Genomic DNA, 16,790 nt, shown 5'->3' on the forward strand with positions numbered 1-16,790 from the left:
ACACCAAACATCATGATCAAAGGTAGTAGGTAGTAGAAACTTGGAAGTAGGTACTACACCAAAACATCAAAGGCAAAACATCATATAAGAAAAGGCTGCCACAGCCTGGAAATAAAGCTGAAAATTGAAATGCATCGCGATTCACAACCGATGAGCCTCAAGCCTCTAGCTGGAGCCTGCATCCTCAACCTCATTCTCTTGCTCATCCTCATCCTCATCCTCATCATCATCATCATCTGCATCAATGCCATCCTCCTCCTTGAGACCATCCTTGAGGCCAACCACAGCCAAAGTCGGCCAACAGTGTACAGAGTACGGATTAGAATAGTGCTAAAAAATGTATTTTCCAAGGTTTTGGCCAGGCACGAAATCGATCCCCCCCCAAAAAAAACCAAACCCCCCCCCCCACACACACACACAACAAAAAAACCAAACCCGACCAACCCACCCCAACCCCCCCCCCCAAAAAAACAAAACGTACAGAATACCGTACGTATGGATGGAGTACGGGAAAAAATGTATGTACGCGTACGGACCTAAGTATGCGCCCAAGTAGGCTCTTTGGACAGCCAGGAGATCACAGCCCTAGAGGAGAATTAGGAAAGAAGAGGGAAAGCGACAGCCTGCATGACAACGCAGCTACATCCATTCAGGCAAAGAGTTAAAGCATTGGGGAAAATACTCTCTTCAACATCGGTTACAATACATGCAACCTTGAATCATAAGAATCAACAAAGTCATAAACTCTAGTAAGAAGAACGACCAATCATTTTTCTGCACCATTAAAACATATACCCCTCATATACAAGGGCAAATATTGTCATCTGATGCATAGCATGCCTCCCACAGCCTCGGTGCCAAACTAGACATCAACTTAACACACACAGCACATGCTGATAATTTATGATATGCTTGATCTCAATGGCTGATAATTTATGATATACTTGATCTCAATGTGCACTGCCACATTGGGAAAGCTGTTGTGCGAGGAGTTGACCAAGACTACAATATTTTACAGAAGGATCTTTTCGATGAAGGAAAGGAAAAAAATCCTAAGCTGTCGCAAGGACCAAAGATTTCAGCAATTTCAAATATCCGAACTGGCATCTGATTCTTTCAATGGAGTTTCAGGTGAGATTGTGCATGTAAAAAATGCTCACCTCCTCTTGGCAGCTTGGACTTCCTCATCACTGATCAATCCTCTATCTTCAAGTTCCAAAACTGACACTGAATTTTTCCTATCTGGAAAGCCTTGCTGGAGAGCAGTAGAAGAGGCACACTTTCTTTGTCAGCTTCTCTCATCTATGAGGAAACCAGAAGTAATCCCCATCAGAAATGAAACATATGCCTTTAATGGCTTAAAGGTACAGCATAGTAGAGCTGAAGAGAGACGATTGCGGGTGTGTGAAGAGAGCAAACTCCTTCTTTAAATGTCAAGTCTGCCTCATGGTTAATTAGAAGGAAACGTGTCACAACTGTCAGTTCCTCCAGCTTGATCATCTTGCAAAACTGCTTCTACCCATGATGCATCATATCCAGCTTCACAGATAGTATTTCCATCGGAGGTAAGTCAAGAAGACCTATGCGTTCAGCTGACCCTCCCCGTTGTTTCCTAGCCACAGACTCTATATAGCCAAATTCCTCTTCGTTGTCATGCAGTAAGTTCAAAGAGGAAAGCCTTGCGGCGTTTATACTAAGATGATTAAAAAAGCTAAACAGATTTAGCGGCTCCTCTGCCAAATTCTTACACTGCGTCCGTCCTTTCCTGCAGTAAGAATTATCCCATCCTTTGCGCTGTAATGTAAGAGCGTATTTAAGCTTTTGGGCAGATCCAGACTGCAAAACATCAAGTGGCTGTGGGACTTTCAAGCTTACCACATGCAAGTCACAGGGTAAGTTTACTGCCAGTGGTGCAAACCTCCTTTTTATGAGAGCACTCCGGGCACTTGAAATATTCTCGAGCTTGGCAAGGAAAGTGTGCATTGGATAATTGAGATGGGCCAAAGCTCGGTGGGAAAGGAGAGATGGCACACGGGGAGTGGAACTAGCAACATCTGGTAGGATCGTAATGTTGCTCTCTAAAAGAAGGTGAAAGACGACCTCCATAGGACGATTGTCAAGGACTCCTTGACCCAGACCTCGGTCATCATCTCTTGTCAACCGTCTATCAAGCATCACCTCCAACCAGCCACTTTTCAAACTTGCTACACCCAGGGACTGGCGTGAGTGTACAGAAAATCGTCGACCTGTTGACTCTTGCAGAAATGCAAGTGAAGGCATCGGATAATAATTCCCTTGCAAAGGGATTTTATCGTAAGTCTCCCTACGTATAGTTTGGAAGCCATTCAAATCAGAAAAAAAAGCCCTGCCACTATCCAAATCTGTCTGGAATCGAGCAATCAACTCCTTGTCACTGTACTCGTAGTCCAGAAATTCCACATGGTATTCCATCTCTGCCATGAAGGCTTGCACAGATCCCCCTCCACTGTAGAGACGAGTACTACGTATAACTGGAGAGGAGCTCCAGGCAGTTTTGGGTCGAGTGTAAACTTCCTGCATTAAAGGACCTTCTGTCACTACTATCAGACCACCTGGATGAACTATTGATTTTGCTTCTCCCACTGGTTTAAACAAATATGCCCCACTTCCACGGCTCGAGTACAGGCCGATGTCTTCTTCCAATTTCATCTCATTCCCATCTTTGTGGTTCTTCACCTGTAGCAGGAGTCCATTGTTAACTGAAAAGACCAATGTTTGTTGTTGATTCTGTATTTGGACCACCTCACCTTCTGCTTGAGAGCATTTATACGGCGAAGGGCAAGCAAAAGAGTCTGTTGCATGGAAAATCTTAAGTTGAGCCGGCTCTGCAGCCTGACATGATTGTGGCTCATCCAAGCTGGATATGAAGTAAGTTTGTACACCCATGGGAGGAACAGAAGCCTGCCAGTGCAATCGGTGCATGCCACCCGCAACCTCCTTGGCATCATGGCCCCAACCAGGACTGACCTGACTCTGAACAGAGATCCAGTCAGAATCCATCACACAGACATCTGTCCTCTTGACGAGGACCATCACAACCTGGTTTACAGCCTCCTCCAGAGGGTTGTAGAGTACCACTCGCTGCATGTGACCAGAAGCCAAGTCAACTACTTTCCTGACTGGCAGAATATCATGTGATGCTCGCAGTTGCTCAGGTTCAAAAACAATTTGATGTACATCTTTGCATATGCCTTCTGTGATGCTTTCGCCAAGGAGGACACCCATACTTTGAGCCATAAATTCTTGCAAATCCAGCAGTGCAGAGTGCATTTTCTTAGCATAATCCACCACAACATGGTTCTTTGCTGTGCCTGTTATTCCATCATGGTGCTGAAACAATGCGAGTGTACGTCGAGCAGCTATCAGCTTCTCACTGAAGGAAAGAGGAAAACTGCTCTGATGTGATGTTTTACAATAGGCTGAGGAAAGAGTGAATAAGATATCTGCTGCCCGCAATGTCTCCTCCAACACTCTGTCTACAGCTTTATAGTAAGGTCGTGACACATAATAGCCACTCCAGTAATCCTGTTGCCTATCTGCATAAGTAAAAAAATCTCCTGAGAGAGAGGGAAATTTTGCAGCCCAGCTCTCATCTTTCTTCTTATGATGGTGTAAACTTACTTCAGCTCTAAGAGTTGTAAAGTAATCATCTAGAGTTCCAAATTGCACTTCGGCCTTCAACTCCCGGTGAGCATTGATGTAATCAAAAATCTTTTGGTAGTTTTCAAATTGTAAATCAGCCTCTGCAATAGTGATATAACGGAAGTCGTCTCCAAGTGGCACAAGAAGTGTATTAGTCTTGTACAGGGTGGATTTTTTCCTGTATTGATCTAGCAATTTTCCAGACAACTCTTTCACGTTGCTGGTTGTTACCTGTTGTGGATTATGACCCCAAGGACAACGCTGTGCAGTCCCAAACCCTGGTAATCGCCAATAATCAAATTGACAACAAATCGCTGGTTCTGGCCCACATGTGTGAGGGATGTCGTACGAATAAAAAGGCATCATGTGGCAAAAAAGGTCAGTAATATTGCTTGTATCCCAGCTCTGCCTCCATAAAAACTCCAGATTCTGTTCTTGTGCTAGTATCTTTTTAACCTCATAATGGGTCCTTTGAATGAGCATATTCTGGAAGCCCATCCGGCGAAGAAGATAGGCCATTGTGGGTGAGTGTCCAAACGGATCAATTGCCCATGCATTCTTAGGGGTGACTCCCACAGTATGCTGAAGCCAGAGATTTCCCTCAGTAATCTGAAATAACAGCCAATGTGCTTTGTCTCAGTTCACAACATTGGATCAGACTGAAATACAACCTTATAATACCTATTCTATTGTCATTAAACAAATGAAAATTATTCTGCAGCTTGTAAACGAAACTCAAGTAACTGAAAGTTAAGGAACTGAAAGAGAGATTACAACATACTTGCTCAATTATGGCAAAGTAATGGGAATTTGCCTGTCACAACAATAAAAATGTATCAGTACATCTGCTCTTCCATCAAAGGAGTCAAAACACAAAGCATGCCACATCAAAACTCTTAAATCGGACTTATTGTCCTCATGCCAAAATTCATAATACCAGAAAACATTCATGACAACCATTGTTGGCTGGAACTTTGAAACGCTTATCTGATATGGCAGCATTCCAATTTCTATGTATGTATGCATACATGCTTGCATTTTAACATCTTAAACTCAATGCATACATCAATGTTAATGTTTACATAAATGGTCATTTTACATTAAAGCATCTCATATAGGCATTTTCATTCCTCCATCTACCTCTTTCTCGTTGCACATATCTGTAAGCATCCATAAACAAACAGATTCACTAGATAGTACCAGTGCACATATCTGTAGGCATCTATCCATAAACAAACAAATTCACTAGATAGCACCAGCGCTGTGGTCAATAGTCTCATGTTGTTGGACAACTCCTTCCCAATGACAGGTTCACCAGCTCATTGCCCCGAAAGTTTTTGGTTTCAAAGAGACATGGCACCATCATTCTGCTTGGGAAACGGGGAGAGGGAAGGAGGCTATAGATGTTGCTTTTTCATAAAGATTTTTACAGTGATGAATCATCTTATGCAAGCCTACAAAGTGACAAATGCATTGTCATCATAACATACATTCAAAAGAATCATCAAGCAATTCAGCATTCTATCACTTGCTTGCTATGAAGCAAATAATGATAAACTCCAGGGAATGGAACAAAATCCTAGACACACTAGTGACTGCATTTTCCTTTGTAAGACATAACAATGGTACCAATGCCTAAGAACAGGTTAAGTTTCCCACCGGAAGCTTGCTTTTCAAGGAACAATGTATGCGGGGGCTGTATATCACCAATCTGCCACACAGGCAGCAAGCATGGCTACTGAAGGGCAGACGCATGCCCTATCAAAGGTGACATCGTGTGCCAATGAAGAGGTTTTCTATTAAGATCCCATTTTCATGATTCAAGTTTTCAGCACATCCTGCCCCATGCACTACAGAGCGGGGGCCAAGGGGAACCCAAGCGGATCTACTTCGGCCAAAGGCAAAGGGAGACCCAGTTGGACGAGGAAGTAGGTTTGCTCAAGTGGCAATGAATCAGGGTTGTGAGTCATCTTGGCAAGGGATGGAGCGTTGACCCACTGCCAACCATCTTGGGGCAAGACCAGTCTCAATGGTGGCTTTGGTTGTGGAAGGGCCCTCCCCTACTAAGGGATACATTGCGCATGCACATTGCTCCAGTTGCCTTGGAGAAGGCCGTGCTCGCGAATGTAGCTTGCAAGAACCCGAGTCAGTGGTTCTGGCCATCTAGAGTAAGGTACTTGGCGAGGATTACATAGGTTCCCTTCTTCTCATACTCTAGGTGCATCGGCCAATTTCTATAGCTAGATGTGGCTGCCTGAACCCCTTCAAGAGAGTGGCATTGGATAGAGTAGCAAGTGCCCCAAGATTGTCCTGCCTATGGACTTGACTTCATCCACAGAAGATTTCATATTTCTTCTTGATGGTGGCCCACAGGGGGACTGCCCATTAGCACATGGTTGGAGCAGATGTGAGTAGATGGGAGGTGCCACCACGAGAGACCTTGAGACAATACCGCATTGTCTGTGGAGCTGCCTCGCAGCACAAAGAATTTGGCAGGGCCCTCCAAATATAAGCTCGAACACAGAGCATGCAATGGGACTTCACTTGAGGCATGCCATCCTGGTTGACAGAGGCATGTCATGCCTATTTGATCGAGATAGTCTCACCAGCCTACAAGATTGTTGGACAAAGGGTCTTCTAGAGAGTTGCAAGACTCGATTCCTCCATTCCGTCAGCAATATGTATCCTCACCCGGAGATATTAGTGTTAGAAAATACCCAACAAAGGATACACGCAACGCAAGACTTATAGTAATGCCCAGGAGCTCACACAGTGTGGTGTGGGTGTGGAATCACAAACTTCTTTACTTATGTGCATACAATAGGTGTGCAGACTCATCGACAATGAACCAACCAGATAGAGAAACCACCAAAATATATATTTCCATCCACAACTATGGACACAATACAAAAGAGATAGATCCAAAGTCCCACCAATGATGTGGTCCTCTGATCTTACCACAAGGTCCTTCTCCTATCCACTGGCTATCTCTAGACTCGAGCCCGCGTGCTCCACCTCGAGCTTCTGTAGACTTTCCGTCCAGATCCCTTCCACCTTGCTGTCTTTGCACCAGCCTAGGTGGGCAGCACTCTGAGCTAGGTCTGCAGCACTACAGCTCTCTTGTCTCCTTCTGGATAGAGACCCACAAGTGGCTGATCTGCTGCTCCCTCTGCTCCCTGAACTGCTGCTCCAAGTGATAAGAAGTGAGGCCTCAAGGACCTCCTTTTATAGGGCCCCAAGGGCTGGTAAAAATACCGACCAGCCTGCAGCAGACTGGCCAACCAGTCTGTGGCTGGTCCAGCCCTATAAGGGCTCACAACCCAGGGCTTTTGGCCCAAAATTCCAGGGCCTTTGGCCCTCCATTCAAGGCAGGGGTCCAGCCTATATAAGGCATGCCTTCTGCCCAGTGGCAGCCACATTTGCTGCTCCACATCTGCGCCTGCACATCCTGCGCCTCTGCCAGGCCCTCTCCCAGTTCCGTACCGTGTAGATGTCAGCGCCATGTGCTCGCTTTTTATTCCGGGTTTCTTGTGCTGGCTACTGCTTCGCCTTTTGCTGCTGCAGATCCATCCTAGCTCCAGGTACCCTCCATCTCTTTAATTCTTGCCCACAACAGCTCTAGATGTGCTGCCCACATGACAGCCAAGATGCTGTCCATGTGGCAGCCCCATCTTATCACTCAATCCCTTCTGGCTCTTGTCCACATGACATCCACTCAGATGCCCATGTGACAGACACTCAAACCCTAGGTTCACCCCTCCCATGCTCTCCTCATATGGGGGCTTATAGATGGGGAGGCGACCTTTCCAACACCCCCTCTCACCGACACATCTCGGCCCAATGCCAACGCGTCGATGACGATGCTCCAGTAACTCCATGGTCGTAGTCCTCTAGAACTTTTCGGTGTCGAAATCTTTTCCTGGCTTTTCATCCAGTGGTTCCTACTCCACCAAGTCTGGTTCCGCTTCTGCACACCATCCTGATACACAGGTCCATCTTTGGTAGCACCTCCTGGTACCACCTCCTTCAATCACGTTCCCGCCTTTGAACTCGAGCAATCCAGCCGTCACGATCTTCCAGTCGTCCCCCTCATAATGAGTGAACAACCTGGAGTCTTCCAGGCAGCATGCTCTGAGGGTCTGTTTCAACCCGTCCTTCCTGTGGCAAGGTCTGCAACCAATGAATATTTCCAGATAACCTGGACCATGAACTCTCGCTGAGTTCTCAAGCAGGTACTCTTCTGGCTTCAGTACTCTTTGTCCATCACCTTCTAGCAATCTGCGTCCGAGATTTGAAGAAGCACCAATACTTCCCCTTTTGCCTTCGAAGAAGGCCAATTCCTTCCAATCTCTTATCACCTAAGACAAATGAAGAGCAGAGTCTCTCCACAGCATGCTATAAAGGCTCAAATGCAGAATATCAAATACATACCAGACTGTTGTACTACCTGAATGTTCACTCTGAAAGCAAACTCTCATTGAGGCACCCACCAAGCACTTGTGTAATCATGTACTGTCCCCTTCTGAACTCCAGCATCCATCTGACCATGAGACCCCACGGCCTTCCATGGAATTTACCCTCGTGTCAGTGTCGACAGCCACAAACCTGGAAGGTACCAAGCGCTCCATGCTGTCCTTCACCTTCACAAAGGCATCTAACTCCTCGTCGACCCACATCTCTATGTTAGACATCCTCACTCTGATTTCTGGATCAACATATCTGACCTCGATAACACTCGGTGATGTCACCAGGAACAACTCCTTGATTACCACATTTGCTTTGGCCTCTCCCTCTGAATTTGAGTCAGACTCCTTTTTATTTTTCAGATCCGCCTTTTTCTTTATGCAATCCTTTGCAAAATGTCCTGGCGTATCACAATAGAAGCACTTCTTCTTATGCTTCCTCTTCGAAGTCCCCTCGTCGTCAGAGTCGTCTTTCTTGGACTTGCCACCGTTAGGCTTGCCCTTTCCTTTGCCAGCAGAATCCTTCGCCAGCATCACCTTGTCGTCTTTGTCCTCGTTGTAGAGCTTCTCCCGAGCTTCCTCCTATAGCAGTAACGGACCCAACTCCTCAAATGTCAGAGGTTTGGTCCTCTGTCCTGCTATCACAGTCGTAACAAAGCTTTTGAAACTCCAAGGCAGTCTCCTCAGTACCATCGAAGCCAAATGGCATGAGTCTGTCTTCTGACCAACTGCTGCCAGCTGATCCCTCACCACCTTGACCTTCGTCAAATGGCTATGTACCGTATCTCCTCCTTTCATATCAAGATTGTAGAGTTGATGCTGAAGAAGTAAAATCCGGAGGTGTTGTCCGTCTCGTACAGATCTTTCAGGGTGGCCCACGCCTCTACTGACGTCTCGGCCACTTGGATATGTGGAAGAACAGAGTCCACCGTAGTCCCTATGATTATTGCTAGGGCATGGGCATCTCTATCTTCCCAAGCTTCAAGCTCCTCTCTATCTACTGCCATGAGTATCTCCCCTTTTCTGTCCACCATGTCCTCCGGCTTCGACTCCAATCCCGTGGTCAGCTTCCACAACTTCCAAGCCACTAAATGACTCCGAATCTTCACTTTCCAGATCAGGTAATTAGTCCCGTCCAGGTTCCCAGACTCTCCAAAGTTAAGGATAGTGAAAGAGAGAAAACTGGGGGAGCAGGAAGGGAAAGCAGGGGCTGAAGAGGCTGTAGAGGTCGACATCTCTGTTGTTTATACCACACAACAAAGTCAACCAAACTTAATTGCAGTAGACCATAATTATGAACACACCTGGCTGAACCTGAGTCACCCTCCTTCTTGCAAGGGCACAATCCTCCAGTCGTGGAAGTCGATTCCCAAGAGCTTCTGAATCAGGGTCGTCCTTCAGCAAGGTCCCTGCCTTCAGGCTCCCACACATGTGAGCCTCCTACTTGGGCTCTGATCCATGTTAGAAAATACCCAACAGAGGGTACACGCAACGGAAGACTTATAGTAATGCCCAGGAGCTCACACAGAGTGGTGTGGGTGTGGAGTCACAAACTTCTTTACTTATGTGCATACAATAGGTGTGCAGACTCATCAATAGACAATGAACCAACCAGATAGAGAAACCACCAAAATATATATTTCCGTCCACAACTATGGACACAATACAAAAGAGACCGATCCAGAGTCCCACCAATGATGTGATCCTCTGATCTTACCACAAGGTCCTTCTCCTATTTGCTGGCTATCTCTAGACTCGAGCCCGCGTGCTCCACCTCGAGCTTCTGTAGACTTTCCATCCAGATCCCTTCCACCTTGCTGTCTTTGCACCAGCCTAGGTGGGCAGCACTCTGAGCTAGGTCTGCAGCTCTACAGCTCTCTTGTCTCCTTCTGGATAGAGACCCACAAGTGGCTGATCTGCTGCTCCCTGAACTGCTGCTCCAAGTGATAAGAAGTGAGGCCTCAAGGACCTCCTTTTATAGGGCTGGTAAAAATACCGACCAGCCTGCAGCAGACTGGCTGACCAGTCTGTGGCTGGTCCAGCCCTATAAGGGCTCACAACCCAGGGCTTTTGGCCCAAACTTCCAAGGCCTTTGGCCCTCCATTCAAGGCAGGGGTCCAGCCTACATAAGGCATGCCTTCTGCCCACTGACAGCCACATTTGCTGCTCCACATCTGCGCCTGCACATCCTGCGCCTCTACCAAGCCCTCTCCCAGTTCCGTACAAAGCCGTACACCATGTAGATGTCAGCGCCATGTGCTCGCTATTTATTCCGGGTTCCTTGTGCTGGCTACTGCTTCGCCTTTTGCTGCTGCAGATCCATCGTAGCTCCAGGTACCCTCCATCTCTTTGATTCTTGCCCACAACAGCTCTAGATGTGCTGCCCACATGACAGCCAAGATGCTGCCCATGTGGCAGCCCCATCTTATCACTCAATCCCTTCTCGCTCTTGTCCACATGACATCCAATCAGATGCCCATGTGACAGACACTTAAACCCTAGGTTCACCCCTCCCATGCTCTCCTCATATGGGGGCCTACAGATGGGGAGGTGACCTTTCCAACAATTAGAAGTTCCCTTCTGGTAATAAGATGCTGTCCATGTGGCAGCCCCATCTTATCACTCAATCCCTTCTGGCTCTTGTCCACATGACATCCAATCAGATGCCCATGTGACAGACACTCAAACCCTAGGTTCACCCCTCCCATGCTCTCCTCATATAGGGGCTTACAGATGGGGAGGTGACCTTTCCAACAATTAGAAGTTCCCTTCTGGCAATATATTTCCAAATCAAACTCTTACACAAGTTCATACCCACAGATCCTTCTAGGTCAAACCAAAGCCTTCCAATCCCAAAAACCTTGGTGAACAGAACTCATGCAATAGTTTCATTAGGAAATACATTGAAACTTCAATAGGTTTGCCAATACCTAAGCGAAATTCCAAAGGTGCATGCTATTTCCTTTATAGAAACATCATCAAATTTTTCTCATCTCAAACAGCTGTTCCCTAATCACAAAAATAAGGGAAAGAACGGCAATTACAGCAAAACCCAAGCCTTCAGGAGGCTCATCTACTGCTGGACACTCATCTAATTCTGCCCCGTCTGATGCAAAGAAGAAAAACAGCAAACATTGTAATTATTGCCGGAAGCCAAGACATGACATTTCTGAATGTCGCAAGCGCATCGCTTCTGAAAAGAAAAAGCAGCAAAAGCGACTTGCTGTCACTACTATTGTTGCTGCCCCAGATCATGGTCATGAGGCAACAAACATTGCTCACCACGAGTGGGCTTTCACGGTGACATGCCAATACCATCCAAAGAAGCATGCTACAGCCTTGTCACTCTTAGATTCTAAGTCAGATTGGTGCTTCGACAGTGGTGCTTCCAAGCACATCACTTCTTGCAAATCACTCTTTCAGACATTGGGGGCTACTCCACATGGTGGCACAGTGACATGTGCCAACAATGCATCATATCCCATGAAAGGGATTGGCCACGTCAAGGTCACCTCAGTTTCACGGGATACAATCACGCTCATGTACGTTTTGTTTGCCCCAGGTATAAAGAAGAACATCATCTCCATTGCAGCCATATCCTTGAATGGCTTTCCGGTTCTCTTTGATGGTTATCGATGTGCGGTGTATGACAATCGATACGATGACATCGTAGTACTTACTGGGTCACTTTCTTCTAGGCTATATCATCTTGATGTTTATGACAAACAGCCTACTATAGAGGCAAATTTGGTGGCTGAATCTGTAATTTCAGATTCCCACTTATGACATTGTAATTTCAGATTCCCACTTATGACATGCGAGGTTGGCTCACCTCAACTACAGAAGCTTGGTTAAAATGCATTCACAAAACATGGTGGTTGCTCTCCCACCCATGCATGCAACGGTTAAACATGTTTGTCAGCGATGCTTGTTGGGCAAAATGCACCGTTTCTCATTTCCAAAGGATGGGACAGTTAGTGCATCCAGGAAACTTCACCTTGTGCATAGTGATGGCTTTTGGACACTCTCAAGGACAGCAAACAAACTGAGCCTTTGCCAGCCTGCACTAGAGGTGCGCATAAACAAATGCATGGCAACTGGCTGTAGCTTTGGTTGCTACTGCTTGCAATGAGGAACCTTTATGTCACAAGGATGCCTTTGACAGCAAGGAATGGATGGATGCCATGAAGGCTGAGCTTGAATCCATTCATACAAACAACACTTGGAAGTTGTGTGACTTGCCAGTAGGCAAGCATGCCAAGGCACAAAGTGGGTCTACAAGGTAAAAAGGAAAGCTGATGGCAGTGTTGACTGCCTCAAGGCCCGCTTGGTTGCAAAGGGATATGCACAGCAACACGGCATTGACTTTGAGGAGATCTTGCCCCACCTCATGCATTACTACATGCATTTTTGACAGCCCGCGGCTTTTAGAATAGCCCAACCGAGGCCACTCTTTATGTCCGAAAGAGTGCATCAGAATTTTTAATTCTGATTTTATTTGTGGATGACATGCTTATCACTGGGCCAGATATGGAACAAATTGCAGATTTCAAGGCTGATTTACAGCAGTCTTTTGCCATGACAGATATGGGTCAGTTGCACTATTATTTGGGCATACAGTTTGCATATGTTGAGGGGGGTACAATGATGAGTCAATCCAAGTATATTGGACAGCTTCTCGATCGCTTCCAATTCGAGAATTGCAAACTAGTTTCTTCTCCATTGGAGCTTGGCTTTCATTTCTCCTCCGAGGATGGAAGTCCGCCATTTGATGCACCCCTTTATCAGCAGGCTATTGGTTGCCTCATCTACCTTTGTCATACCCGGCTGGATCTTCAGTATGCCATTTCCCACCTCAGCAAGTACATGCACAAGCCTAGTACGCAGCATTGACAAGCAATGAAGCGGGTCTTTCAATACTTGGAGGCCTGTCACACAACGGCAACTGTTTTATGTTTGGAGCTTCATGCATCTCTTGGTTCAGCAAGAAGCAGCCTATAGTTGCCACATCCAGTTGTGAGGCTGAGTACAGAGCAGCTTTCACAACTACAGTAGAGTGCGTTTGGCTTCGCAAGTTACTTGCAGATCTTGATATCATTCAGTCCGACTCTACTACGATCTACACCGACAGCTAGAGTGCTTTGGCGGTTGCTAGAAACCCGGTGTTTCATGCGCACACAAAGCATTGAAGTCCACTATCACTATGTTCGAGAGCGACTGTCTAGCGGAGACTTCCAGTTGTCCTATGTTCCCACTAAGGACAACTTGGCAAATCTTTTCACGAAAGCTTTACCGCGGCCAAATTTGAGGCATTTCGACATGCTTTACACTTGGCTCCTTTTGTTATGTGAGGGATCACCCTATACATATAATACATTGTTATATCCCTCTGGGACAAATATGTGCAATTATGATGTAGTTTCCAGGTATTCCTGAGATATTTACAGGATACTTCAGCCATACCATGGAGGGGGGGTTGTTAGCACTTAGCCTTGGTATGAGCCTTGTAGGTCAGGTCAACCATATGGTTGACTTGGGGGCCCCCTTGTATTTTCCTCTTATCCATTTGACGCTTTGCTCCAACTTGTTGTTTGCTTCCTGCACTCCACTCCCATTCCATTGCTTTCTGCATCCAACAATCCTCCACCCAAGGGGTACTCCCTATGAGGTTCAGTCGTGTGCGCGCAGCACAATCTCTTTCTTGAGCAGCCAGCTGCCTTGCTGAAATCAGCTGCATCTTTTGGTTTGTCTAACCTTGCAACACCACTGCTTTGCCTTTGTGTGCAAAATGAAGAGTCATGGCATTCAGATCAACACAAACTCTCCAAGTTCAGTCACATCCCATAACAATGTCAATGGGATCCATGTCCAAGGCAAAGAGGTCTCCTACAAAAACACAATTGTGTGAGAATCAGGCCCATGCTTAGCTTGCTAGTCATGTGCTGTCTATTGGCAGCCTCAACAGTCAATCTTTGTGGCTGCAAGCTTAATATTGATAAAACTATGGGTACTGCCACTGTCGATTAACATATGAACAGCTGCGCCTGGTTCAAAGCCCACTCCAGCCTCAAGTGTTTGTTCAGCATTGTTGGCACCAAATAACCCCTCGTGAGTCTCATCAAGAATCTCAACAGCATCCATGAGCTCCTCTTCATCATCAAAAAGCTCCACAATCATGCTGAGTCTGGCTGTTCCCCCATTTCTTATTTCTCAAAATTCCTTGTGCTCACAATGTAAACTGTAGTAGCAGCATGCTGCGTCGTAAGTTGAGCGCTTGTAATCCATGCCCTTATATGCAGTAAACTACTACTGCTCCCGATTTTATCTATACCTTGATTTAGCCATTTTGCTGCCATATACTATCAGATGCCTAGCCATTCAAGCATTTAGACAAGAGTTCTGCATCCAACATAGGTATTTTTTGCATTGAGTTTTTAAATCTATCTTTAAACTAGCACGGCTTGTTAAAAGCAAGTTTCCCTAAAATTAGCAATGTATAAATATAATAAGATTTCTAAAAATAGTAAGTAGGTTCTTCCTATCTATCTTCACATTCTGAGAAATGCCTAAATTTAGCAATTTTCCAAACACATTCTCAAAATAGCAAGCAGGATTTTCTTATCTAAAAATAGTAAGTAGGTTTTTCTTATCTATCTTCACATTCTGACTTTAGCAATTTTCTAAACACTGCAAAAATTTTGGAAACTTGCCAAGTGTCGTAATTGACCAGCTTAGTTGATTTGCAAACCTGAATTCTGAGGCCAATTCTACTCTGGGATCTGAATTTGGTTCCAGTTTCACCGTCGGGTTTCTAACACTAATCTTTATAGGATGACAAACCTAGAACACTAATTAGGAAACCTTATTTTGGTGGGCCTTCCTACATATCCTACGACCAATTGAGCATGCCGTCTTACGGTGTATCTTCAATCATCTATAATGTCATGGGCCACTATGGACATGAGCACTATGGTATTATAGGGTATCATGGACATGGGCATTATGGCATTCTTTAGAGTGATTGTAGGATCGGATTGTTCCCGTTCACAGTGATCTGAAAAGAAAATACATCCATATTTTGAATGTAATAAAATGAAAAGTACATAAGTTTACGTAAATTGCCGAACAAGAGCGGCGATCCAGACTTCCATGAAGATTGCACTTCGTGAGAGTATCATGAGCCCTGAATAATTATAATAATTCTTGAGATTCTTCAGTAACTCCACTTATAACTAGCACACACGGCTAATTCAAATTTGAAACCGTGATCCTCACACACAACCTATAAACAGAATCATACGGAGGCACATGGGAGAGAGCGGACCTCGTCATTCATGACCCAACCGCCACCAACAATCTCAAGCTGCCCATTCTTGACGAGCCTGATAAAATCTTTCTTCTCAACCTCTGATGCGTCTCTCCACCATCTTTCAAGGTAGGACATCTCTTCCCAGATAAATTTCCGCTTCGCATCCTGCAGTATGCCCGATCGCCCATTCAAGCAGAGTTGACAGCACTTCACATTTGTCGCAACAGCAATCAACTTAGAGTTTGTGTTTACCTTCCGAAGAGACTGCACTATCGTTGACAAGATCCTGCGTGATCTCTCCTGGTAATATTCTTCGACGGTGCGCAGCCATCCAGGATCGTTGTGAGAGTGCGGCACCACGAAAACCTTGAGCTTTTCCTTGTTCCACTCGTCGCCCCGGTACTGAACGTCCCACCCCTGCTTCCAGGCGCCGCCATCGACGTCCTTGAACTCAATGACGTCGTACAACTCGTTCGTGTTGAGATCGACGAGGGACTGGGAGAGGTTGAATCCGAAGGAGGGGGAAAGCGAAGGGGGGGCGTGGGGGGAAGGTTTAGGGAGGCCGATGGTGAAGAAAGCGAGGGCGAAGAGGGCAAGGAAGAAGAGGGAGAGGAGGCGGAAATGGCAAGCGAGGAGGAAGGGGAAGGAACGGGAGCGGCGTTTGGGTTTGGGTTTGGATTTGGAGGAGGGGGAGGAAGGGAGTTTGGAAGAGGGAGAGGGGCGACGAGAGGAAGGACCAGGAGCGATCATCATCGTAGTGAAGAAGATCGGCTATGGCGATGAAGAAGAAGATGCCGGCTATGGCGATGAAGAACTTGTTGCAACATAAGCACACTTTTTGTAGTAGTCCTTACTAGTAATACTCTAGAGAAGACCTAGGACTTCGCACACAAAGAGATTTGACCACAAAGAGATTTGACCATTCTCTTTCATCGAGCACAACTACTAACTCAGAATTGAACTTGAATGTTAGGATTTTATGAAATTTTTAAGGTTGCGGTAGGTCTTGGAGAAAATTGAACCTGAATCCTAACATTTTATCAAAATTTTAAAGGGAAAAGGCGAACGAGTAAAGATGTGGACATGACGCAGGGTCCCTTAGGACGAGTACAATCATATGAATAAAGGTGTCGATATCTTTCGATCTTGCTTCTAGCTTGGATTTCCTTGCGCCCTTGCATCGAAAACATGCATCAAAAGAGAGGAATGTTGTAAGAATTCACATTAAAAACAAGCAATTTTGAATGGACGAGTAATTCAAAATATATGTATGATAATATATAATATATAATTATTATAACCACACATAGTGCGGACGAGGAGGCGGCGCGCTTCCT

At 45.7% G+C, this 16,790-nt stretch overlaps 1 protein-coding gene across 1 annotated transcript; it reads right to left on the reverse strand.

Annotated features, from left to right (window-relative positions):
• Window positions 1-677: 677 nt before the first annotated feature.
• GMII (golgi alpha-mannosidase II) lies at window positions 678-16,261 on the reverse strand. Its single transcript, XM_087385587.1, has 4 exons — window positions 15,706-16,261; window positions 15,469-15,618; window positions 4,463-4,495; window positions 678-4,290 (listed from the first exon to the last, which is right to left on the reverse strand). Exons 1-4 carry the CDS (start codon window positions 16,204-16,206, stop codon window positions 1,516-1,518), a joined length of 3,459 nt encoding a protein of 1,152 aa, XP_087241713.1. The 5' UTR covers window positions 16,207-16,261; the 3' UTR covers window positions 678-1,515.
• Window positions 16,262-16,790: the final 529 nt, after the last annotated feature.

The sequence above is a fragment of the Dipteris shenzhenensis genome, chromosome 15, assembly GCF_047967505.1.
Source record: "Dipteris shenzhenensis isolate YYH24624 ecotype China chromosome 15, Dip_SZ_1.0, whole genome shotgun sequence".
NCBI lineage: Eukaryota > Viridiplantae > Streptophyta > Polypodiopsida > Gleicheniales > Dipteridaceae > Dipteris > Dipteris shenzhenensis.